General features: G+C 37.6%; 1 protein-coding gene across 5 annotated transcripts in view; it reads left to right on the top strand.

The window, feature by feature from the left end:
- The window catches only part of DCLK1 (doublecortin like kinase 1), a 220,634-nt gene that overhangs the window by 130,926 nt on the left and 64,184 nt on the right, over positions 1-25,524 (top strand). For 3 of the 5 annotated variants that reach the window (XM_062514708.1, XM_062514709.1, XM_062514711.1), the window contains exon 4: positions 17,397-17,513. In XM_062514708.1, coding sequence (XP_062370692.1) covers positions 17,397-17,513 — 117 coding nt within the window. Of the gene's footprint in view, positions 1-17,396; positions 17,514-18,463; positions 18,479-25,524 lie in introns of all 5 variants that reach the window. The other 2 variants (XM_062514710.1, XM_062514712.1) reach the window with 2 other exon arrangements.

The raw sequence follows: 25,524 nt of genomic DNA, 5'->3' as shown, positions 1-25,524 counted from the left end.
TAGACAAAGATAACAAATCAGACACAATTTTTTAAAGTCTCCTTTGATGTACAGTCCGTCAACAAAAGCCTTGCCTTTTCACTCAAGGAGAGGAAGGGCCGAGGATCCCCCTGCTGCCTTGACAATTGGTTGCTCTGTTCTTCACCAGGACTCTGGTATCTGTGGTGGAACTTGGCACATCTGAGGGGTACATGTACTTTTCTGTCCTGAAGAAGCACAGTTCTCCATTTGATTCCTTGACTTCCTCCTGTCCTGGCTACCATGCATTGACTTCGCCTGTCTTAAGAGAAGTTTAATGTTTCCTGTGAATTTTCTTCAAACAAAGAGTCCATTATTTAATCCAGTGCACCCAGATGTTCTAGTTGGACTCGGGGAAGAGGTGGAGGGTGAAGAGGAAGTCAGAAACAGTAAAACTTTCATAAATGGCTGTTCTTTTGTTATGTCTTTTGAAAATGGTGTAGTGCCCGCTGTGTTCCATAAACACATGCGTTGCATTAGGTACAAGCCAATGCATTTCATTCAAGCACATCTAAATATTAGGGGGAAACCAGCATGAAGTTATGGTTGCAGGGAAAATTTATGGGGAAGAAGAAAGAGTTCTGCCCAGTTCTGTGAGTAATAATTTGATTGGTTGACATTTATAGGGTAATATTGTAAGAACAAACAAATGTAAGTCATTTAATTAGGAAAGCGAGAAAAAAATAGCAAGAATAAGAAAAGAGAAACTGAAGTAGGCATGTACAGAAACAGCTATAAAAGCATCTGTTGAGTTGCTCTTCATAATGAAGAATGGGGAGCACAGCATCTGATTTGCACAAGGTTTCTCTCAAGTTGCAGACTGCAATAGTTGTGCCAGTGTAAAACTGGGAATTACGTATCTCTGTGTGTCTGGCATGCTTTTTCTGGAAGTTCTGAGTGGATGTTTGTAATAGTTTGTCATAAGTGGATGTATGACCCTTTCTCATAAAATTAGTATGTTATCCTCACCCGCCATGAATTCAAATAAAATGTATCAGTCAATGTATGTGTGTATGCTACCACATTAATAATAATTTGCAGGATGATAGGGATTGTTTCAGCTGCCTGATTCAATACGGGAAGTCAGTGAGATTGTAAATCACGGAACAAATTATCTTTTATCTTAAAAAAGAGTGAAAACACTGCTGTTAGATTTATGTGAATGAACATATGCTTTTGCACCTAGATGTTCTGAAAGAAAATAAGTAAAACAGCTTTCCATACTGATGCATTTGAGTTTTTGGATCAATAGTTAAAATAGTTAAAAGAGTGTTAAAAGAGTTTTAGGGGTTCTTTTTCGGGGTTCTTCTTCATTTTTTGTTATCATGTGATTAAATAAATAGATTATGTTATAACCCTTTAAATTAGTTTTTTAAAGACTAAATTATTTGTTTGGTTGACTTTAAGGATTGTGTATAAGTCAGTTTTATTATGCATATATGCAGATAATGGCTCTGACTCAGCTGACACTCAGGGGCTGGGTAAGATGCAGTAATCTGGTCATCTGCTTGAGCCCCTTTTCTCTTTTAAAATGTTTGTTTCAAAACAGACATAGCGAATTTTGTCATTTATTTTGCTTTTTAAAAATACTGATTCCATTTTGGCTAGGCATGGATCCATTTTTTGTTTGTGAGGTTGAATCATCCAGGTTCTGCACATTAGCTTGGGGCCACAAAGTAAGTGGGCTTAGTAAAACCTGTGTCCACAGCTGTGGCTCATACTGCTGTGAAAAGAGAAGTCAAAAGTCCTTCTCTGTTAGAGGCATGGGGAGAAAGAGCACTCATCAACGAACTCAGCACAGACCAGCACTATGGAGCCACAAAACAATCTCCTGCCCACATGGGAGTCTGCAGGAAAGGGTGGGAGGTTGACAGCTTTTTGGATCTGGCTCCATTTCATCTTAATCTGCTCTGGCTCCTGATCTTTTCAAAGTCTCCCCATTGTGCATGTGATTTCTGCTAAACACGCAGAGAAATTTTTAAGATCAAGACCATATGATATAGCAAGATTAATCTACCCTTTGGCCTTCACCTCTCCCTCCCACTGGGGGAGAGGTTTGGTTCTGCTAATTTGTCATGTTACTTTTTTTCTTCTTCTTCTGCCATCATTTTTTTTTCTCCTCATGGTTCACCTAAATTGGAGACTTTTACCTAAACACTTTCAGCCTGTAATGAAGATAAATAGATTTCTTCATGTCCACTACATGAATTTTGAAGACATCTTTGTTTATTTCACCCAGTTTTAATATGGAGAATTTGTAACTCATTTGTAGAATATAAGTGTTTTTTCACTTGTGTTATATATTGTGGCTGAGTGAATCCCTGTAGGTCTGTGAAGCAGATGTGTTAGTACAGGCAGTAGAACAGTTTCATTCCTTCTCTCGTCTTCTGCAATGCAGTCAAATTCCGAATTGTTATGATATGCATTAATTAAATATGAATAAATAAAATATCACCAGATAATGAAGCTGCAGTCCCCTCTGTCGTATTAAATTATTGATGAGGTGCCTGTGAGTAGGAACTGTGGCTGATGATGTCTTCTGCCTCGAAATCTCTGATTGGTTTTGGGAGCATTTGTATAAATTTTTCCATCATCCTTGCATCAACAGTCAGAAAAAATCTTTTGCTTCAATAAAAAAAAATAAATGGATCATGGTGTCCACCTGCCTCATCAATCCATTCCTTTCATGCCTTATGACATTTAAATAGTAATTGAAAGTGGGCCAACTTTGCAGATAATAATTGTGTAGTTCAACTATGTTATTTTGTTATGTATCAGTATGTAATTTACAAGCTTGTTAGGATAAAGAGTTAGGTTTTTAGGAATAGATTCCAAGTACCTCTATTACCTGGTTCTGTTTTTAAAGTCATATTTACCATATAAAAATACTCATTTTGGTGAAGGAATGGAAGAAATAACAAACAAAATAAAAACACTTGTTTGCATTTTGTATTTCAAAGCAGTCCAGATTTTAATACAGCTATTCTAGATTCTACAGATCCTACTGTGCTGGAAATAAGGTGTGAATTCAGTATTCATGCTCTTCTGAAAATGCCTTCTGTCCCCATAATGGCTTTTGACCCATCTGAAACATTACTTCTGCATCCATATCTATTGCTTTTGTATCTATAAATATCTCAAATTTACAATATTTAATTTCAGACTCTACTGTTTGCACTGTATTCTTCTCACGTCTGAGAGGTGCACAGATTATTTAGTTTGTATGTTGTGAGAAAGCAGATATTTGGTTTCATCAGATGTCTTAAGGGAAGGAGCTCCTCTTTGAACAGTAAAGCAATTTTCCCATGAGACTGGTGACGTCTTAAAAGATGCTGCTTATTCAAAACAGTTCAGGCAACTGGAATCCTATTGCCCTTCTTCAGCTGATCACTTAATTTGTATAGCTCAGTCCACAAGTGTTTCTTGCTCCTGGCTTTAGTCCATAACTGCAGTGGAAACACCATTGCTTGGTCACGGTCTACAGGGTGATGAGTTGAGACTGAATAATCAGAGTACTTGAGGGTTTGATTTGCTATGTTCTCTGGTGTTTTATCACTGATTCTGCACTGACTTATAATACTTGTATCCTTTTCCCAATATTTCTTCATTTTTAATTTTCATTCCCTCAAAATAACGACTCTAGTCCTCTACTTTTGTATGTTTGATGAGCTGTACCTTCTGTCACATAAAGATAGCATGGAGTAATAATAATTAGGTGAGAAATTTTCCAGGGGCTGATTATTTTTTTTCCATACCTTCACAGAATTCCTGTTAGTCCAAGAGATGCCCAAGTGAGATTTAAATAAATCCTCTTACACAGTCAAGCAGCCTGTTGCAGGAGAACAGAAGTTAGGATATGCTAATTTACCCTTCTGATCTCCATTGTCACAAAGCTAGGCTGGTGCTGTTACTCAAATCAGTTCTAGGATACTTCCAGATCTTTATGCTGCAATCACAGAGTAAACGTGCCTCATCAAAAAATCCCCATTTGTTCATCATATTCTTTCAGCACAGGAAAACTTGCCTGATCTACACAACAGGGTTTTGGCATCCAGAATTACCTTTTATCTCTGCAGGTTTGCATGCAGGCACATGTTAATGTGGAGTAAGCAAACAAAGCCCAGCTTGTGGCACATAAGTAGAACCACATGCTCCAAATCTCAGCCAGCAACGCAGCTGCCAGCAAATCCTCAGTGTGCACATGTCCCAGGAGCAATGTCAGCAGCTGCGAGCCCAACAACATTTCTGGCAGTGATGTTTTCCAGCATAGGCCTTGCCACACTTTATATCTCTTGCCCATCTGTTTGTTTTGCATTGTGTTACATCATCTTGGTTGCAATAGTTAAATTATAAAATCATCGGGGGATCATACAGAGAGGGAAGCTGCCTTATTCAGGTTGCCTCAGAGAGAGCTTTCTATTCATAGACGTTAGTGTCAGAGAAAGTGTAGAGGCTTTTTTGTGGGAGGAACAGACATATGGGAGGCTGGGACTGACACACAAAACCATGGGGAGGTTAGAAGCAAATTGGAAAGTTAAGGCAAGGATATGTTGTCTTCAGCATTTCTACATTTTGGGTATGAAGTGGATTTATGATGTTCTTGAAGAGATTCTTGTGTTTCAGATAATGGAAGAATGGAACTTAGGAATTCTAGGGACTGTATTTTATCATTGGTATTGTTGTCTATATCGGTATTTTATGGCTTTGAACAACACAGTCATCGGTATGCTTAAGTAGGTGATAAAAAGTCACATTCTCTCTTAGAATATCTAGAGGAAGGTATGAGTAGGTCCTGTGAATAAACCCATTTTTAAAGTTAACTTGTGGGTTCAACCATGTTAGGAATTTTCTGTGTTTCTTTTCTGTTTGTTTTTGGTTGTTTTTTTTTTAATACTCCTGCAAAAAAAAAAAAAAGGAGTAAGTTTTAATGACTTTTCAAAGGAAATTAACTAGCTTTTTGAGAATATTTATAGATAAGTTAGCATAAGGTCTTTAGTGATAGTTGTTCCTTATCTGTTCAGAAACAGCTTCAAGAGTGTTGCGTTCTTTCCAAGACTAGGAATATTGTTAAATATGGAGTAGTCTCAAAATTTTAAATAAATATTTTCAAGAAGTAAGACTTTAAATAAAAAACATATCTGAGAAAATAGTGGGGGATTCACAAAGGATAACGTGGCAGAATTTGTTACATTAATTATTTGTTAATCTTTCATACTTGCTACACAACTTCAAAAGCAGCACAATATTTTGTCAATTCACATGACAGCCCTCTTCAGACACTTAGTAGGATATCAAATTTGTTTAAAAAAATTGAAAGTTGATAGGCTTGCACATTCAAATTTCTTTCAAATTAATGGTGGAGATATATTTCTTGGTCACCACCTTGCAGACCAAAAAATTACATGGGTTAAAGAATTTGAAAAATGAAGCACCCCTACAAAATGTCTACTGCATTTTTAGGGTTACCAAACTTTTTCAATCATAGTAATGGCTTTCATTTCATGGAAAAAAATCAACTCAAACTGGATTTGTCTACTATCAGCTAAGTTACTGTGCAACTCAGTAGCGAAATAAGGTTACAGAAAATATTTCTAAAAATAATAACTTTTTAGGTAAAGTATAAAGCATTGCTTTCAACAATAACTTCAGGAATGTATATAAATATAGTCTCTTGATCCATAGTTAGCACTCCTCCTGTGCCCCCTGCCTACACACTGCTTGTAGATTATCATTTAGGCACTGGCTGCACATTAACCTCTGATCCTTGCTTCTCATGGTTACAGGCCAGAGTGCTTCAGAAGGTGATGTAGGCTAATGTGGTTTTGATTGGTTGGCTTTTATTTTTTTTTTTCATGACAGCTTTTCTTGAACTACATAGAATATATGAGCTTTTCTGTTTTCATCTAGGTTTTTTCATCTAGACATGCCTGTGAACTTAAGAAGGAAAGATGTATTTCAAGAGCAGATTAAGTTGTGGAAAATGTAGAGACATCATGCCTTCTGATCAACCCTAGCTTTACTTCTAATTACCCTAGCATTAATCAGTTTAGATCTGTCCAATGTAAGTACAAAAGCATCTGATCCATGAAGCCAATAAGAAATGTCTTCTTTCAGTATGAAGTTTTGTCATCCATTTGGTTTGGAGGAAAAGTACATGTATTTTAATGGTATGAGACAATGTTAGCCAACCAGGCTCTGAATTGTCTGTGAAGGAGAAGGTCTGTTTTTTTGGAGATATCAGTTCTGCTAATGTCCTACTAAGAAAACTTCTAAAAGTTAATCATTCTGGCTTTTGAAGACAAATAAAAGATTTATATCTCAATAGTCTCCCTACTCAAGAAATTATAATGATTTTAATTCACCCATTAAGCAATCACTTTTCCCTTGCTAAATTGTTCTCTGACTTTCACTCAGTTTTACATTAGAGTGCACCTCCTCCTTTTACTTATCTTTCGACTAAGTTCAGGCAGAAGTGTTGACAGTGAAAAACTTTGGAGTACCTCTTATGAGTCATACTAGGAAAACTTAGTCAAAAGAGTCATGGAAGGGATCTGAGAGGTCCCATGGGAAGACCTGCCCTACCTAATTTGACTTGATTGGTTTCTGGCTAACATGTATGTGTGCAGTTGTAGTTAGGGAAATTCAACAAGTCCTCCACATGATCCAGTACATCCTTTCCTTGCAGCTGAAAGCAGGTTCTCTCATGTCTGAATTAACCTACCTTTTGGAAACTTAAGATCACTCTGCTTTGTTGTATTTGTGATAAAACTAATAGTAGGAATTTTGTTTTTCTTCATTTTGGCAGTCTACTAAGTATGGAACGCTACTGTTTTATCTCATCACTTCTTTTCTGAAAAGGAAGATCCCATTTATATTAGCTCTCCTTCACTAATCATATATCCTTATGTTGTAATATTCCTTAGTATTCTCTTAATCCTCTGAAGGTGAAATCCTCATGTTTATAAATGGGAAACACTAAAATGGATTTGATGTGTTAGCTAACACCACAGTAGCCTTGGGGTTTAAGTCAGATGGCCTCCACAGAGGTGATACCTTCAGCAGGGTGATGATTCCACTTACTGTAGTAGTTTTCTTCAAATTCAGCCTGTGACCCACTGCAAAACTTATGTCCCTCTTTGCTGAACTGCTGTTTTTCATTTAAGCAACTGACTCTTGTGGTGATGACTTCAACCTTTATTCTGTTGCTTTTTCTTTCATGGACTTGTTGAATTTTGTCTGTTTTTTCTGATGACTTTGCAGTTTTCAGATTTATACTCTTCCACAATGCCTACAGCTTTACCTATGGCAGTGTCATCTACAGATTTAAAATGCATTTCAATAATTGCATTAATTGCATATTAAGACAAATAGATATTTGGATCAGAAACAAAACTCTGGTGAGTTGCTCTGCTTATTGTCTCCTAGTTTGACAGCAAACTACCATGGTTAGCTTTTCCAATGCCCATTTTAAAAGCAATTTCTATAGATGGTATTTTCTTGAATCGTAGCTTGAGTTTCAAAGTTGAGCAGAAAACCTTGTAATTACTACTGTCTCTTCTATTATCCTTTATAGGAAGACTACTAGACACAGTTTATTCTTGACAAAACTATTTTTACTATTGTATATAATTTTAATATCTTTAAAGCTTCAAATATTTTGTTTCCTTAATGGCCTTGTGTTGTCATGGAAACAAGGAAGAGCTCAGCTTTAAAGGGACCTCTAAAGATCATCTAGTGCTGGGTGCCCATGTCTAGATGGCTTTTGAATAACCCCAAGGCTGGAGACTTCACCATCTCTTTGGGAAACCCATGCCTGTTCTTGGTCCCTTCAAAGTGGAAAGATGTTTTCCGCTGTTCAGGGGGAATCTCCTGTGTTTCAGCTTATGCCCCTTTCTTCTTGTCTTGCCACAACCGAAAGGACAAGAACTTGACTCTGTCTTCTTTATACTCTCCCTCTGGAAAACTTTTCTCAATAATCTCAAATAAGGGTGTCTTTTCTGCAACTCCTAGTTTTCTGTTGTGTCCCAGTTTAAAATACAGGCATTTGCTTTGACGTTTTCTATTGGATCTTTATTTGTTCTTCACAATCCTCATAAAAGAGTTACTGGTGGGTCAGAGTTCATCTTAGATGTATCTCTAAATATTCTTCACATCTCGCTAATTTCAAATTTTTATCTAAAACTCTCTCTGACTTGTTCTTTCTTTGTGTGTCTTGTCTTTTAGTCTCACTGTTGTTTATGTTGTCTGCCTGATTGCAATCTTTTTAATGATAATTTAAATAATAAAGCTCTCCACAACAGTTGGCTTCTCATATTCATCTGTTTTTAATGGATATTTTATATTTGTGTACCCCTTGTTCTGTGCAAGACTCCTTGCTTATCTAACTAATCAGCTGTGTAAGCCATGGGAATCTGATTTGTGTTTAAATGTAATCTTTATCCCAATATAGTTTAATTCATTTCTTTGAAGAAGAGAAAACAAAAAGGGTTTTAAAACTTAATACTTCACAATAAAGTTGTTAGAGTAGTAAGTGCATTATAAGTAGGCAGATTTAATGGAAAAAAATCAAAGCAGAAATAAGTAGGGCAGTTTAAAAACACAGATTTAGTTGCTCACCACCAATCAGTTGCACAGAAAAATCTGTAACTTCAGGATAGCTTGCTAAAGTGTATTAAAAATTAGCTGTTTTGAATGGATGTTTCTCAGTAATAGCTTTAGCTGATACTTTCTATGTGAAGACAATGTTCTGCTAATGATGCTTTATATTTGTAACTGTGGAAATGGCTTGAGCTTGTAAACTACCAAAAGAATAATTTGAAATAGTAAACAATTGAAAACAAGTTTTACTCTTCAGACAGCAAGTAGTAATACCAAAATCCCAGAATTTGTTGGACTGCAACACTTACACTTCTCTTAGACCATAATTGAAAAAAAATATATGATGGAATGCCTGTACTTGGTGCTTAGGATGATGTTAATATTTATCATATGGATTGTATAGGAGATCTGCTTATTCTCAAAGTAAAGAACAAAATTCTTTTTAATGGGTAATAGGACAAATACTACCTCTTTGTGCTGAACAGGGAAACAAGCCATTGATTTTGATGAACAGAATAGTTAAGAACTAATTAATTTATACCATTCCCTCATTTCATCTCCAACTGAATGAATAATACAATGCCAAGAAAAGTGCCATCCAAACAGTGCTGATAAAGTAAGGCACAGGAAGTGTTGAAGTTTTCCTGTGATATGCCCAGTAAACCATCTTTTGTTATAGAAAGAAAAGGAAAGCCCTAAGTAAAGGCATTCACATTTCTTTGTTTTATGAAGAATAGTGCTCTTGCCATCTTAAACATTTCCAGTTAAAAGTAGCTTTGTGATACTTTGGTCACTGCAGCTAGCGTGGTAAATCTGCAGAGGTGTAGGAAAAGGGTGTTTGCTGATACAAGGACAAACTAATGAACATTTGTATCAGCATTGGAACGTCTCGGCTGAAGTATATTGAGCAAAGAGTGACAATTAAATCTCTGGGAGTGAAACAGAGTATGTGGCAAGATACTCAAGACATGTCAAAGAGAACATGTGCTAAGATTATGTTTTAGCTAATGACAAGATTCCTATTTCAACCCTTATTTCAGATACCTTAAATTAGTTTCTGATATTCCAGTTTTAATTTCAGAAATTAATATTTTACACATGCAAGTTAATTCACATTAATTCAGTCAGAAATATTTCAGATTCACTTAGAAAAGCAGATTTTGAAGAAGTAATCTAGTTTTGTCTGCCTACAAATGCAGAAAAGCTGTTGCAGTGATGGAAAGTGTTCTTTCAATCTTTTTTTCCACTGCTGAGGGCTGGAATCTTTCATTATAGCAGAATTCTTTTCTCATGTAAAGCAAGATTTAACATAATGTTTTTTGTAAGGTAAATATTAATGTGGAGGTTTGTGGGAGATGAACATGACAAAAAGGTTAGGACTTGGAGAAGATGGGGAGAATAAAATCTACTTGTACACGGTAATGTTACAAAATACAGCAAAATCTTGTGTTAATATAATTAAGTAAATTAAGTTAAAAAGCCTGTAGCCAGCCCAAAGATGCTGCTTCTAATTAGGGTACTTTCACCAAAACTCAAAATCTATAATTTGTGTCTGATAATTCATGAGTAAGATTCATCTTTACTTCCTCATCTTAGCTTACAGATTCCTAAGGTAAGTCACAGAAATGAACATGTTCCACTGTAAAAGGACTGTGGGGTGAATAGTTCATATTTTTAGCTATCTAGCATTAGATGTGTTCTATACTCCCAAGAGTGTCCTTAAAACAGGAACATGTTTGAAGAAAAAGTAGCAAATACTTGAAGCAACATTTTGATTTGTACATAAAATCTGTTTACCTCTTCAGTAAATATTTAGACTTTGTTAAGTTTAGAAATACTTGACTTCAGAATCTGAAGATTGTACATTACAGCAGAATGAGATATTAGTGATAATATGTGAATTCACAAATACATTCCTTATTTCTATCTTAGAAGGTATTTTTGGTGTAGTACATACATCTGAAAGCATTCGTAGCTTGGGTGAAGTGATTTGAAGTGAATCTTTCAAGATTCTCTATTCTATTGATGTGTAATAAGGCATAGATAGCTTTAATAGTTTGTATTTTATTGTATATACTTACCCCACTTTCAAAATTGGAGAATGATTTTTCACATGAAAGAAAATCTAAGTGTGTTTCTGTATTTTATGCCCCAATCAAAGTATATTTCTTTGCAGAAAAAAAAAAAAAGAGGAGATTTAGGTAATTGCTTCCACAAGTACTTGGCACACAGTAAAATAGAACTCCTAATCTTTATCATGTGTGGAAGACCAATTACTGGTAAGAAATCAAATCAGAAGATGCAATGTCTCAAAATCCCGTGCATTTACAGTGACATAGAGCTTAGTGCATGGGATAAAACTTCAGGATTTTGCATTCTACGCATACATCACTGTCCACTCACATCTGCAATACGTTCAGGAGCACACTGAACAGGAAGGCATGCAGAAAAAAATTAAAGTAGGCACAGCCATGATGATAGAAGCTTTGAAATTACTTAAACCTCACTCTATATCCCTTTCATTTTTGGAAACTGCATGATAGTTATCCTTTTGAACATGTGTAATTGCAAGTCATAGCTGCCACTGATTGATCAGTTGGGTAGGGTGAATTGCAGTGTATATCGGTGCCACTAGGCAGGAGACTACCCTTTCTCTTGCTGAACAGAGTGAAACTTAGTTCTGCAAACAGATTACTGGCATTAATTGAAGGCATGAATACAGCTGAAAAGTAAAATCTTATTAGCTGCATTACGAATTAGCAGCATGGAGAAAATTACCCCTAACATTAAAAAGTAAAATTGGTACTGCATTTGGGGTAATGATCCACTGATTGGCCTGAGGACATTGCTAGTGATGCTGATGTCTTTAAGCAGTAGTAAAAGGCACCAGCCTGAGGCTTACAGTAAAGTGGCTTACCAACAACCACAGACATCCTTGATCCTCCCTCCTTGCTTATCTGCAGGATACAGCTGTTGCTGAAACCAAGTTAAATGTTCTCGTCTTAGAGAAACAGATTGGCAGGGATACTGAAAATATAAAATCTATTCCCTATGCACAGACCTCAAAGAAAAGCAAAACACAGCAGAGTGATATTTTTGCCCAGAAAGAACTCATGAAGGCCATACAGTCAACTTCTGAGTTGCTGACAAGTAAGTCTTTTTGATCTCCTGGTAATTTAAATAACTTTTCACAGTCTTCTCTAGAAGCACATTAAACTTTTTTCATTTTATGACACATTTATTGCAGATTAGTTTCTCTCTGCTGCTTTTTTGCCATTGTAAAATCTAATGAGCGTAGAAGCTAATGTAACATTTTGGAAATGAAACATCATGGAGCTGGAGACTGCAGACGTTGTGATACTGAGTGTTAGCATCCTTTATTTACCTCATGCTTACCTCATTTTCTCCATTTGGCAACAGGAAGAGTCAAGATCTCATAAGTATGTATGTTAGGCTTCCTTCCTGGTTCACTATTGCTCTTTGACACCACTGTACAATCTCAGTAACTCTGTTTTCCTTATCTTGTCCCTACAGTCTTAATTATGTCAGATTGTAGCCTTGGGGTATTTTTTTTTCTTTTTTTTTTTTTGCCTCAACCCTATTGTTAATGTCCAATAAAGGCCTCAGAACTCTGTGGTAATATTCCATACTATAAAGGGACTGAAGTGTTACATTTTTAGCCTTGCTGCTGTTAGTCTGTACTTTTTTCTCCCACTATGTAGCTTTGTATGTAGTTATACAATAGAACATCTAATTGCAAGATGTTTTCACTGGAAAAACATTCTTATTTATATCATATTTTAAGTTGGAAAACAATAAGGTCTGTTAAGTTCAAAATGTAAAATTGACCTTGCTTTGTCTTGCATTACCATGGGTGTCATCATTTTGTTCCTTTAATCTCAGTCAGTCAATGGTGCGAGGAAGAACTGGGGTTTCATGAAACATTTCTTTCTTAATTGAACATAATATAGAAACACTTGGTGTTTCTTCTTGACTGGGAATGCCATGCCCACACGAGTTAGAAAGGCAGTATAGCTGTCTTCTGTCAGGAGTTCAGATCTATTTCAGCTACAGTTTTGGCATCAAAAGAAAATTGGGGGGAAAGCACTCTTCTGTTTCATAGCTTGCAAAGGACCTGTTGTGTAGGAATCCAAATGCTGTTATGAGGAGAAGGTATGTATTTATTTGCTCACCCATTTAGATTCTATGTAGAAAACACGGTTTCAATAAAGCATGAATTTTTGTTATGTTTTCTCTGTATGTAGGAGCTCTCCTACAGTAAAAGGCAAATTATGGTAATGTCTTAGAGGAACAAGCAGTGGTTGTGTGGTTACTGAGTGGGATTTTTGCCTGCAGTAAAATCTTACTTTACAAACTAAATGTGACAACAGAATTGCATGCATAAACTGTTTCTGGGAGCTGAGACCTATTTACAACGAGCAGCCTGGTTACATTCTGCCCATGATTGGAAATCCTTTTAGACTCTAAATAGTCTTGCCCTAGTCTTTGAAAGCATGAATTACTTGAACCTGGTGTGTGCAGCACTGAAGGCTTCCCTACATGGCTCTCCACAGGCCATACCACAGTCCATGTCCTTTAATAATAAACTTGTAAACCCATAGGAAAGGTGGCACTTGACAAGTTTACCTTGAAGAGAATATATGCTCAATTGAACTGTGACCTTTTAAAGTTTCACAGCCTGTGAATTATTTTTGAGAGAAACAAGAAAATTGTGCCAAAGAAGTTGATAATTGAGCTCAAAAGGGATTATACAAAAAGAAAAATAGGGAAAAAGAGAATATTTCTGTGACATAGACTAAATAGGACTCAGCAGAGACAGGGAACCAACTGCTTAGCACATGTGAGGACACATCTGGAATACTGTGTCCCATTTAAAACCCCCCAGTTCAAGGAAGATTAATCATTTAATTGGAGGCAATTAGAAGAGGATAATCATGGTGGGGGGTAGCTGGAGCACTTGCTGTGTGAGGAGAGGCTGATGGATCTGGGCTTCTTCAGCCTGAAGAAAGGAGTTACTTCAGGGGTACCTGCCAGTAGCTTTCAGTGTCCATGGGGCAGAATCTCTTCTCCATCAAGGTGGTAGAGTCAGGCTCCACACAGTGATGCTGGGTAAGAGAATGAGTGGTGATAGATATAAATTGAAACAAAAGTTTAGTCTGCATCTGCCAAGCTGGTCATTTCATTGCAAAGGTATCAAATTGGTTGAGCGTGGCTTCCTGTTGGTGAATCCATGATGATTGCTTTTAATGATTTTATTGTCCTTAATGTACCTTGAATCTCATGATTCATTTATCTATATATTCCCAGGCTGATTTGAGGCTGACTTGTCTGTAGTTCTGTGGGCATTCTTGAAGATAGGAGTGAGATTTGCTGGATCTTCAAATGGCTCTCCCAGTCATCACTATCATTCAAAGACTATTGAGTGACTTCACAATTACATCAGCCAACTCCTTCAGCACCTGAAGGGTGCATTCTGTCAGGTCCCATGAGCCTACATGTGCCAGTTTTGCTTAAGTTTTCTCTATTTTGATCTTCTTCCACCCAGGATAGGTGTTCCTTTCTCCAGGCTTTCACCCTGCTTCTGGGACCTGGGATTCCTGAAGGTTTGTCTTGATAGTGAAGACTGGGGCAATTCAATACTCTAGCCTTTTCCACATTCTATGTCATTGGGGCCCTATTTCATCAGTGTGCATTCTCTGTAGTCTTCCTTTTGTTCTCTTTGTATGTAAAGAAGCACTTTGTATTGCTCTTGATGTCTCTCATCAGATTCAATTCCAATTTGGACTTTGGCTTTCCTAGCTGTGTCTACATGCTTGGACTTAGACTATATACCTCCAAGGTATAACCTCCTGCATTACCTGTCTCTGCTTTCACTTTTTTAATGCTTCCTTTTTATGTTTTTAATTTGGTCAACAGTAACGTGTTCATCCATGCAGACCTGGCAATTTTTAACATCTTCCTGCGTGTTGAGATGGACTGTTGTGGAACTTGGAGGTGATCCTTTAATATTACTCAGTTTTTTTGGGTCACTCTTCTCTCCAGGGCCTTATCCAATGGGACACTTCCAAGCAGATACATAAAGAGTCCTAAATCTGCTTATCAGAATTGTGATCTTGCATTTTTCTCTCCCCCAGTCCCTTAACGATACTGAACTCCCCTTTCATGGTGACTGCAGCCAAGGCTGCCTTCTGCCTTCGTGGTCCCAGCGTCTTCCTTTTGTTTTGCGTAGAGCATCTCTTCTTACTGTTTTTTCCTGTCACCTGGAACAGGAATTTTTCACTGATGTTCTCCAAGATCCTACTGCACTGTGTATGCCCCAAGTGGGTTGAAGTGTCCCCCAAATCATCCAGGACTATGAATGTAAAGTTACATCAAGCTTTGAGCAGGAAACTGGACTAGGAATTTCTCATGTCTAAACTGGATTATCCTATGAACCTGTGATGCTTGTACATTTCTTGGATTATTATATGATCATTTGTGTTTCTCTCCTGTGGAGAGAGATCATTTATCTGTGAGAGATGACTTCCTCTTAGGGCAATATGCCATTAGTGTGGGGTTACTCACAGGTCAGGGTCTGTATGTATCCCCTCAGGATGATTTGAAGATGAACTATGTTTGCATGGCCAGGTTTTGGAAGTGGGAGGGGCTACAGGGGTGGCTTTTGTGCAAAGTTGCCAGCAGCTTCCCCCATGTCTGGCAGAGCCAATACCAGCTGGCTCCAGAAGGGCTGACCCAATTAGATATGGTGGTAATGCCTCTGTGATAACATATTTAAGACTCTGGGTGTTTTTAAGGTATTGAGAGGACCTAAATGAGTATTAGTACTTGTAACAGGTAAGGAGACTGATGTAGATAATTGTTTTCTTTACATGCTGGAAATATGAAGCTTTTTACATATTGGATAAAGTAGCTGTTTTGTTCATGGACTCTTAAATTCTTCAACTATGCAAATGGTATATTCTAGTGGGTTTACCTTGGCTGGATCATTCTGCTTTAGTCTTGTTGCCCATTGGAATATGCAGTTCCCCTTCCTGACTGTTCCCTGTGAATGAGGCCCACACCAGTATTACCTCACAGGTTTGACAGACTATTGGGTGTTTGAAAATTTTACATCTTTGTTTACAGGAAGATAAAGAACTTATTTACATTTGCATTGTATAGCGTTTCTGGAGCAGCTGTTTATGCCAATAAATAAATGCAAGATTCCTGCTGTAGTTACCCAATGGCACCTAATAGGAAGCTTTCATCTGGTTCCTCCTGTTTTCAGTAGATAATTTTCTTATAGTGTAAATGTTTTTCTCCATTCCCACTGATTGTTCAGTATATAAAAAAAGAGAAGTAATCTGTGAATCAAAAAAATGTCAACAGAAAGAAGCTAGCTACTATTGGGCATTGGGAATATGGAGAATTAGGAATAATAGGAGAGTTTGGGAAGAAAAGCTTATTTGGGAAAACCAAAGCATTTCTCTGGTCCTCTCAGCTGTGCTGGATGTTTCGCTCAGTAACACATCAGTTCCTGCTTCTATTGCCTTGAACAACTCGATGAAAGACAAACAGTTAGGGCAGCCAAGAGAAATAAATTTCATGACATCATTCTCGGGTGTATACGTTTAAGTTAATTAGTTATGCTCAATTTTATTTCTTTGTTCTCTAATCTGTCTAAACTATGTTACAGGCTCCATTGATCTGTGAAGACTAAATAATGTGCAGGCTTGTACACAGTATTTTCTGACTAGGAAGAAAAAACTCATTTATTTCTCTTAACCTCTCTTGAGGAACCTTAACCATGGGAATAAAATAGGAAACAGGTCTGGTACAGAACTAAATGTTTACTAATGTATTTTTAAACAAGTGAAGTGTACTGACTTTGTCAGGTGAAGACAGTGTAAACATTGCTGCAGAGTTTTAATTGTAAATTGACTAAGAATTGGATCTTTTTTCCCCAACTGTGTAATATGTCTGGTGATTAATCTAGTATCCCTTAGGAGTGCAAGACATCAGTGCTATGCACAATAAATTCTTTCATCCCCAGGCCAAAAATCATTTTGCAGGCGTAATGCAAGGATGCCTCCAGATCTGTGTGGGTGTACATAAACTCTAACCTGAACATCTTGTAGTGTTCTCGAGTGGGAGGGTAATTTCGCCTCTTCATTGATTTTACTGATGTCTCTTATGAGCGAGTAGTGCCGTTTCCCTCACCTGTGATGAATTGTGTATGCTGTACAATGTGGGCTATTGCTCATCAGAGGATTAAGCAGGAGCAACAAACCTGCTTTATTTTCTTCAAACCTTTCATCAGTGGAAGACACTTGCGTCATTCTGTGCAATTATAAAATTTTGATACAGTAAAGAAAGCTTCCGGTTTTTCTAAAGGAGACTGCCTAGGTTGACAAAAATGCTTACATTGCATCTGGATTGTTTACAAAAATTTGCTACATTACTTGTACTGAAATCTTCAAAAGCAAAGAAATTTCATGTGTAGTCTCAGCACTGTTAAATTAAGCTGTCCTAAGTACCAGCAGTAACCATGGTATTTAAAAGTCTGGATAACTGCAGCAATTCTTTGTCTGGGATATGGTACATACTGTACTTGGATTGTAATGGAGCCATTTGTACCGATTTTATACTTTCTCATAAAACTCCTCAAGGTGAATGAAAACAGGCGTGGGCTAAATGTTTTCACTTCTCAGTGCTCTTTCTGTTACAGAATCTTGCTGGCTTTCTTAATTGCTAACTTATGCAGTTTCTTTGTCTTCTAGAATGTCGGGTGGTGAAATCTACTTCCTATACCAAAATAGCTTCAAGTTCACGTAGGAGCACCACCAAGAGCCCAGGTCCATCCCGACGCAGCAAATCTCCTGCTTCTACTAGTTCAGGTAAAGCAAACAATCCTTCTTAACAGCAGCAACTGTTCTGTTCCAACAGAATGGGCAATGCACTTAAAATTCCACATTTCTGTGGAAAAACATTGTGTGTATAAAACAGCTGATACTAAAAATTCATATGTTTTGTCAATGACATCTGAGATCAAGTGTCTTCCCAATACAAAATAAAGGTTCAGCTTCTTATAAATAATTCTCTGGCATTACAGTAGTTCAGTTCACTTCATTTTTCATGCATGTTTTTGCTTCCAATACCTAAACACTGAGGAAAAAACGTATGCTAGTCTTTGTACTAGGAACTGAATGAGAACAATCCAGAAAATAGCCCAAGTTATGCAGCATAAGATCTCTGTTGCTGAAAGGTTAATTTCACAATTTTTTTGTATTTTGTTTCTGAGGGAACGAGGAGGCAGTATTGAGGAAAGGATTGATTAAAGATCATGAAGATATTTAGAAAAGGAAGGCAGGGCAGAGAAAGAATGCACTTAAAGATGTGAATGTGAGGTGGAAAGATAGCTGTGGAAGTAATGTCAGAATTGACCTAACAAACCAGTGATACAGGCTGGAGAAGACACAGCAAAAAGCTTTAGAAAGTTCTGTCTGAAGGGCCTTCCTTTGGCTGCCTTTTCACTAGCTCCCACTAGATAGCTGATGAGTAGTTCACCCCTGCAGTTTTTCCCAAGCAGTAAAAAAAAAAAAAATAAAATTAAAAAGTGCATTAGATTGCCAGTGTTGGTGCCTGAAGGTACAAATAATCCTTGGTGTGAGTCAGTTGAGTAGACCCATTCGAGCATTTGCAGCATTGCTTGTGAATACAGATTTTGCAAGAGTCGAATGTTATTGCTGTCTGAAAGCCACATCCCTTTCTGCCTCAGTCTTCTGCCAACAGGAAAGCAAATATCATACTGAACCTGCACCCAGGACCCTAAGGTCCTTGTGGGGAGGTGGTGATCAGAATGGCCCAGTGCTGGTTTCAAAGAGGATAGAGATAGACCAACTGGAACTTTGTTGTTGTTGTTGTTGTAGCACAGAACAAAAAAAAATATTTCTTGCTCTGGGAATGAGGAAAGTGGGAGCGACACAATGAGAGACAGAGGTGTAGGTGTAGGTAGAAGGGCTGGGGGGCAGTTTGCCTTCTACACATCCTGCAGAACAGCTGAGATACACAACCCTGAAAAGAGGTAATGGGATGAAGTATGGGTTGCGAGGAAGGAGTCCAGACTAGCTCTTTCATAAATGTGTTGTTACTTTCTTTGTAGCTAGGTGGAACAGAGTTAAATTAAATTATAGCAAGGGAGGCCCTCTTTGGTATGTGAATGTTGCAAACTCTGGGCTTCTTTTCCTAATGAATTTGTGAGTACAGGTAATGAACATTGAACTGTGTATGCTCATATCTATGTGAAATAACTGTCCTGCAAATAATAAAGAATCTATGGGATTTCTATGGGACCAGCAACATTTTTTCTGTGTTGAATATGTGATGCAATGTTAGTTTTGGTCCTGAAAGAAATAGTACTGTTTTTACTTAAAGGTGCTGGGGAAGTGTACCTGAGTAAACTTTAGCTTCTTGCAGTACACTTCAGTAAAAGTTTGAGCAGAATATATTACATACTTCAAAACATCAGGAGATTGTTTTGCAGCCTATGGAAAAAAGAGAATGTTTTTACTATAATTAACATATCATTATGTTTGTAGCAATAAATTACACAATGTAGAGAAAATATTAAAAATGCAAACCATTCTGGATGATGCCGTGCTGATGACAGATGTAACCATCTTCGACATCTCTTATATGAAAAGACATTTATAGGAAGTAGGCATGTATTAGTTTGTCACCAGCAGCATTTCTTCAGGGTTCAGGTCAAGGGCCAGTTTTGTTCAATACTTTTATTGATGATCTGCTTAGAGGAGGTGAATGCGTCATTAACAGTTTTGAGGATAATAACAAACTGGGAGGTGCTGATGACTCTCTGAAGGATTGGGCAATGATCAATGGGATGGAGTTTTAAGAAGAACAAATGCCAAATTCTGCACCTGGGATGTAGTAATGTCAGGCACAAGTATAAACTGGGAGAGGAGTGGCTGGAGAGCAGCCCTGCAGACAGGGATCTGGGGCTGCTAGTTGGCAGCTGGGTCATTACAAGTCAGCTGTGTGCCCTGGTAACCAGGAGAGCAAATTGCATCCTAGGGTGTGTCAAACACAGCACCACCAGCCAGGTGAAAGAGGTGATTGTCACAATGTATTCAGTGTTGGTGTGGCCTCACCTTGAGCATTGTGCACAGTTCTGGGCACCACAGTTTACAAAGGATGGGAAAGTACTCAAATGTGTCCAGAGGTGGACAACAAAACTGTTGGAAGGGCTGGAAGGCTATAGGGAGCAGCTAAAAACTTTGGGCTTGTCTTGTTGTGAGAAAAGGAAGGACTGAGGAACAACCTGATTGAATGACCTCTCTATGGCTTCCTGAGGTGGGCATGTGGAGACAAAGGTGCTGAGCTCTTCTCTCTGGTATCCAGTGACAAGGCATATTGGAATGGTTTAAAGCTGCACCAGGGAAGGCTTAGACAGGACATTGGGAAGCATTTCTTTCTGAGTTTATCAAGCATAGGAACAGGCTGCCCAAGGAAATGGTTGAGTCAGCATCCATGGAGATATTTGGAAGATGTGTAGACATGGCACTGAGGGACCTGGTTTAGTGGTAGACTTAGCAATGCTGGATTAACAGTTGGATTTGATGATCCTTAAGGTCTTCTCTGGTCTAAACAACTCAGTGATTCTACAGTTAGGAAGATTCCTTCACCAGGAAATACTGTGTGGTTGGTTGGATGCCAGGTGCTCACCAAAGCCATTCAATTGCTCCACTTCTCATCTGAGCATGCTGAAGTTTTGGTCGGCCCTGAACTGGTCAGGCAGCTGGACTAGATGGTTGTAGGACCTTTCCAACTGAACTATTCTATTCTATTCTGTTCTATTCTATTCTAAATTTATTAACTTTTAAAAGGATAAAAAATTGAAAGCGTTTCTGTAGCATTTCTTTTTAGTGAGGGGAATGGCTCTGATTTGGCTGTCTGTATCTCTGGTGTTTCCTTTTTGCAAAGAGGTCAAATTGTGTAAATGTTACACTAAGCCTATTTCTAATACACATGCATGAGTATTTAGATCAATATTATTTTTAAACTAGGAAACAATATTGTACTAAGCACTTGCTAACAAGAATTGTTTTTAAATCACATAAAGCTAAAACCAGTCAGTGTTTTTTTAAATCACGTTTTTCATGAGACTTTGCATTTAAAAAAAACAGCAGTAGAAAGAGAGAAGCATTGACTCCTAGATGGTTTTACACAAAATGCAAAGTTCTCCCATGAAATGCAAACAGTATGTACAGATTTCACTTTTCCGCCCCCCAGCAAGCATAAAAATGCTGCTTGTTTCTTAGATTCATGTACCTGTGACAGATGCAGAATAGAGAATTTGCCAGCTAGCACACATATGAGCAGATAAGTTTTTCCATGATGTCTACATTAAATATCTCAGTACTAGAGAATTTCCTGAATGACTTGTGCATAGCTGGAAGTTATACTTTTGTTGTCATGTTGTTACTGCTAAGTGTATGTACGTGTATTTTTATCGTGTGTTTTTAAACTTCTTTCAGATAACCTTTAAACTACTTTTAGGGATTTTTCTTTCATTAGCAATAAACATGGAAAATAAGAAAAAGAATAGATTCTTTGCTCTGATCAAAGACAAGGCATACATATTACAAAAAAAGTTAAAGGTGTATAATTTTCTGAAGAGCTTTATCATAGAGCAAAGTTAAAAGAAGGGAGGATAAAGGGAAGCAGAAAGCATTCTTGATACTGTACCCTTGATAAAAAGCTGAGAGTAGTGAATGAAAAAGGGTGTGTTGCTAATTAGAAAGAATTTGATTCCTTTTGTTTCTTTTTGACTCTTTCTGCACTTTAAGAAGTCTGCACATTCTAACTGCACAAAAGGATCATATTGAATTAATGTTCATATCAAGAAAATACACATGGATAATTGCATAGGCCAAAAAAAGAAAATTCCACAGACAAAGACTATGTTAACAAAATCTCAAAAGTTGGGTATTAAAACTGATAAAATTGTAGAATGAAGATATATCCTTGAGTTAATTTTTATTGTTTTGTTGTCTTGTGTGAGCATCTGTAGTATGGTAAAGTCTTTAATGCAGGTATTCAACAGGAGAGCTGTTTTTGATTAATCATTTTTAGAGTTAATGAAGGCAAAGTCTTGGGCCATTTTCCCATTGTTAGAGAAATATATGTATAAATGAGGCTAAGACACGTAGGCTGTCTATTCTGGTTTAAGCACTTAAATGCAATCCTCAACAACTCTTTCCCTTCTTTCACACAGAATTTCAAGCGGTCAATGTATTAAGCAAAAAGTTCCTGAGTTCCTTTTTCTGAACAAATGGTGGTTCAGGGTGATAAACTTTCCCAAATTCATCCCAATAGCTTCTGAAGTTGTTTACAGAAATCAAAGAGGTTATTTTGAGGGGTTGGTAATTTGTTGTTTTTCTGTGTCTTGTTTTTGCGTCTATAAGCCTGGAACAATAATATTTTACCAAAACCTGTGCTTTGAAGATAAACTCAGTAGTGTTAAATTATTTTTGAGTAAATTCTGCTTGAAGGCCCTTGCTTTCCATTTCAGTCTCACCTTGTTATGGTGACCCCTGACTCGGTGAGGAGCAGATAAAGGACCCTGAATGTTCCCTCTCCCTGGGGAGCAACCAGCCACTGTCCTGGAGAGCCATTTCCCTCATTGTCTCATCTTCTACTGGGGGAAAAGGACTCTTAATGACAATTCCAATGCTCTTAGATTACTTCCACACTTTGTAGGTGCCTTTTGCCCTCTGTTGCCTCTAAAAGCATCCTCCTTGGCAAGCCTGAAAGTCCTTTACAGAACCTACCATAACAATATTGTCAGGCTTTGCAGATACATGGCCATGGGAACAACGGGATGAAAAACACTGTCCCACAAGCTCTAGGACACACTGCTATGGCAACACAGGGCTCAGTGGGGAACCTGTGAGTGGAAATCAGGCTGCAGGGTAGCAGGGAAAGACCCTTAATGAAACCTGAGGCTAAAGAAGTGCTCAGGGCCACAAAGATTCAAATCTGTGCTCTGGTTAGCTGAGGACAAAGTAAAATGCATCAGCCTGTGAGAAACAGACACTCCCTGTTGCTTCTTGAGCTATACAGTTTGCAGTGAGAATAAGGACTGCATCTGCCTTTACATAATTTCTTGGCATATTTCAAATGCACATATGCCTATACATAGGTGGTGTTCACCTTTTTTCACTTCATTTTTTTTTCATAATAGAGCATATGTTTAATGTACTTATATTTTCCTGATAACCTTCCTGGCTCCTGAGAGCAGATGCATCCTATTTTTATATAAAAACACAGAATAATTTTTTTCTTCCAAGAGTACAAGTAAGCTAGAAAGAACTGTGTAAGGGCTGACTTCTCCATTATTATGTTTTCTTCAGTTTGTTATTTACATCTGACACTGTTTCAAAACAGTACCACCGGAGAGAAATCTCACTGCAGGAGGATTGATTCCTGGCTTTTTTCAAATGTATTTGAGGTATTGTCTGCTTCAAAAGGCTTTCAGTCTAAATAGAGAAGAGAAGCATGGAACAAGGCAAGGAAGAGAAGCAGAGAAAAGATAGTGTGACCTCTTGGTAGGCAGAAGGCAGAAGTCTGATTCCAAGTGCAATAGATAATCCTACCTCAATTTATCTGATGTCTTCCTAGAGCCTGTAAACCACTTTGATGTGTTTTTGTTGGCATCAAATAATATTTGGGAAAGGGCATAATAAAAGACACATTTAATTTTGGTGAGAATGGGTATCAGCCCATTGCTGGTGACTGAAAATTATGAATGTCTGATGGCTATTCAGTAGCTGGGGGCTTCTGTCCAGCTGCCATTTAACACCATTGGTGGCAGCTTCAGTGTGGGTGAAGGGGTAGTAAATTCAAAGAAAGCGGCAACACATCTTCATCATCGTTATTTTTAATCTAATCAAGAGCATCATGAGATGACTGGAATTACTGTAGCCTTGGTCCATTCAATTAAGGAAAGAGGCTGCATTTGGGTGAACTCTGGTTTACCTTCTGAAATTCCAACTCTAATTTTCAAGACTCACTCTCAACAAAAGTAGCTACTTTATTTTTAATTTTTTTTCCAGTTTGAGCACCTTCTTCAAAATTAGAATATTTTTCTCCCTTGTAAAGAATCTAATTTCCCTCAAGTTATTGCTCAGAATATGTCAGATGTTTGAAATCTTATTTGTAGTATCAATTCAGGTGTTAAAATTTGGCTTTAAAAAGAGTTATTTATGAGTTTGGGTTATTCAGTGTGATAAGTGACTGTTTCAAGAATACCTGGGTTGATATGTACCTATTCCAAATGACAAAGGGAACATATGTGAAGAATAGATAGAATAGGTCATATTACCAAAGACTATGTGAGGGTTCTTTTTTAAATTGTACCTGGGCAAAGATATTGTGAAACTGCATATTGTTAAACTAAAGCCTGATCAAAACTCTAGATGTTCCCTAAAGAAAAAAGTGGATATGCAAATAAGATCTTACAGCAGTTAGGTCAGATGCTTGTGTTTTTCTCTGCTAGTTAAAAAAAAAAAAACAACAAGCAAACAAACAAAAAACAAACAAACAAACAAAACGAAACAAGTATCGGTATTCCTCTGCAGTAGGATATGTTTCCATTTAGTCTGATGGTTCATCCTTAAGCTATTATCCAGAAACAGCACCCCTTCAACTACTGGCTCAAGAAGGTCTTTTGTATCCTAGAGAAAAAACTATGATGTTATCATACTGTCTTTGGTGAGGTTGCCTGTCTTTATTCACACTGTTACAGATACTCTGCTGACAGATTTTGTAATAAATATACTGAAGCAAAATTTTCCTAAAGCCAAGAGCATACACCCATGGGCGTGATGGAGTCATCTTGTGGACCCAGGGATTTCCAGATGATTTTTGCTTTGATCTTGGCTTCTTTTTAATTTTTTATTTATGATGTTTGTCTTTCATACTAATCAGTACAAAAATAATTTTCATGATTTTATACCCTGTAAAAAAACAAGAGTAGGTAAGAGAAGTAGATTTGGTTATATTGAGTAGTTCAACCTTTTTAAAGGATGAAAAGTTAAATGCTGGATGAAGAAATATGCTCAGAAATTGTACTCTATTCAGACACTGATTTGAGAATCCTAGTCTTTCTAGTAAGGCAAAACAGTCCAAAAGAGAGATTTTCATTAAATCTTACATACATATAAATGTTCTCTTGATTAGGTACTACATGAAATTAGCAGACAGCATCATAGATATCAGCTGAAGTGCAGAGGAAAGAAAAACCCAAGAGGCACTTACCTTCTGAGACTATGGGAAAAAAACAAATAGTCGTGGATACCAGGGAGCTGCATTTTCCAGGCAGTCGCCTTTCGTCTGAGATACAAGAAATGTCTGCAATATCTGTGTCTTTGCAGCACTTCTCTGCTTGACAGTGCAGATGTAGGTGACTTGGGTTGAGGTGGAAGAGCCTGTGTGGGGTTTACAGTCCCTGCTGAGCACTGCAAGGCTTGGGTTAGACTGTGTGGCTACCACAGGTACCAGTGACTAACAGGGACTCGTGTATTGGTGGCAAGGTACACCTGACCTGTAGGTGATCCTTTCTGCTGACATTTTTAATCTATTGATCTGTTGATCAGGTGAAAATTCTGTGTGGGTCTGTCAGGCCTTGTCTTCAGTGCCCAAGGGACATTCTTTTATCTCCTTAACTTCTTGGCATAAACTCTACAAAAGATTGAATATAAAAAGGACAGTTCAGCACCAGTTAAAATGAATGCAGTATTGGTATCTGGGCTTTTTTTTCTCAACCAGTTGCATGCCAAGGTGGAACCTCTAAAGCCTTGTCTCTGCTGGGGAATCATATTGAGGGCT

This window comes from Cinclus cinclus, chromosome 2 (assembly GCF_963662255.1).
Source record: "Cinclus cinclus chromosome 2, bCinCin1.1, whole genome shotgun sequence".
Classification (NCBI taxonomy): domain Eukaryota; kingdom Metazoa; phylum Chordata; class Aves; order Passeriformes; family Cinclidae; genus Cinclus; species Cinclus cinclus.
This window is presented reverse-complemented; position numbering and strand designations above follow the sequence as displayed.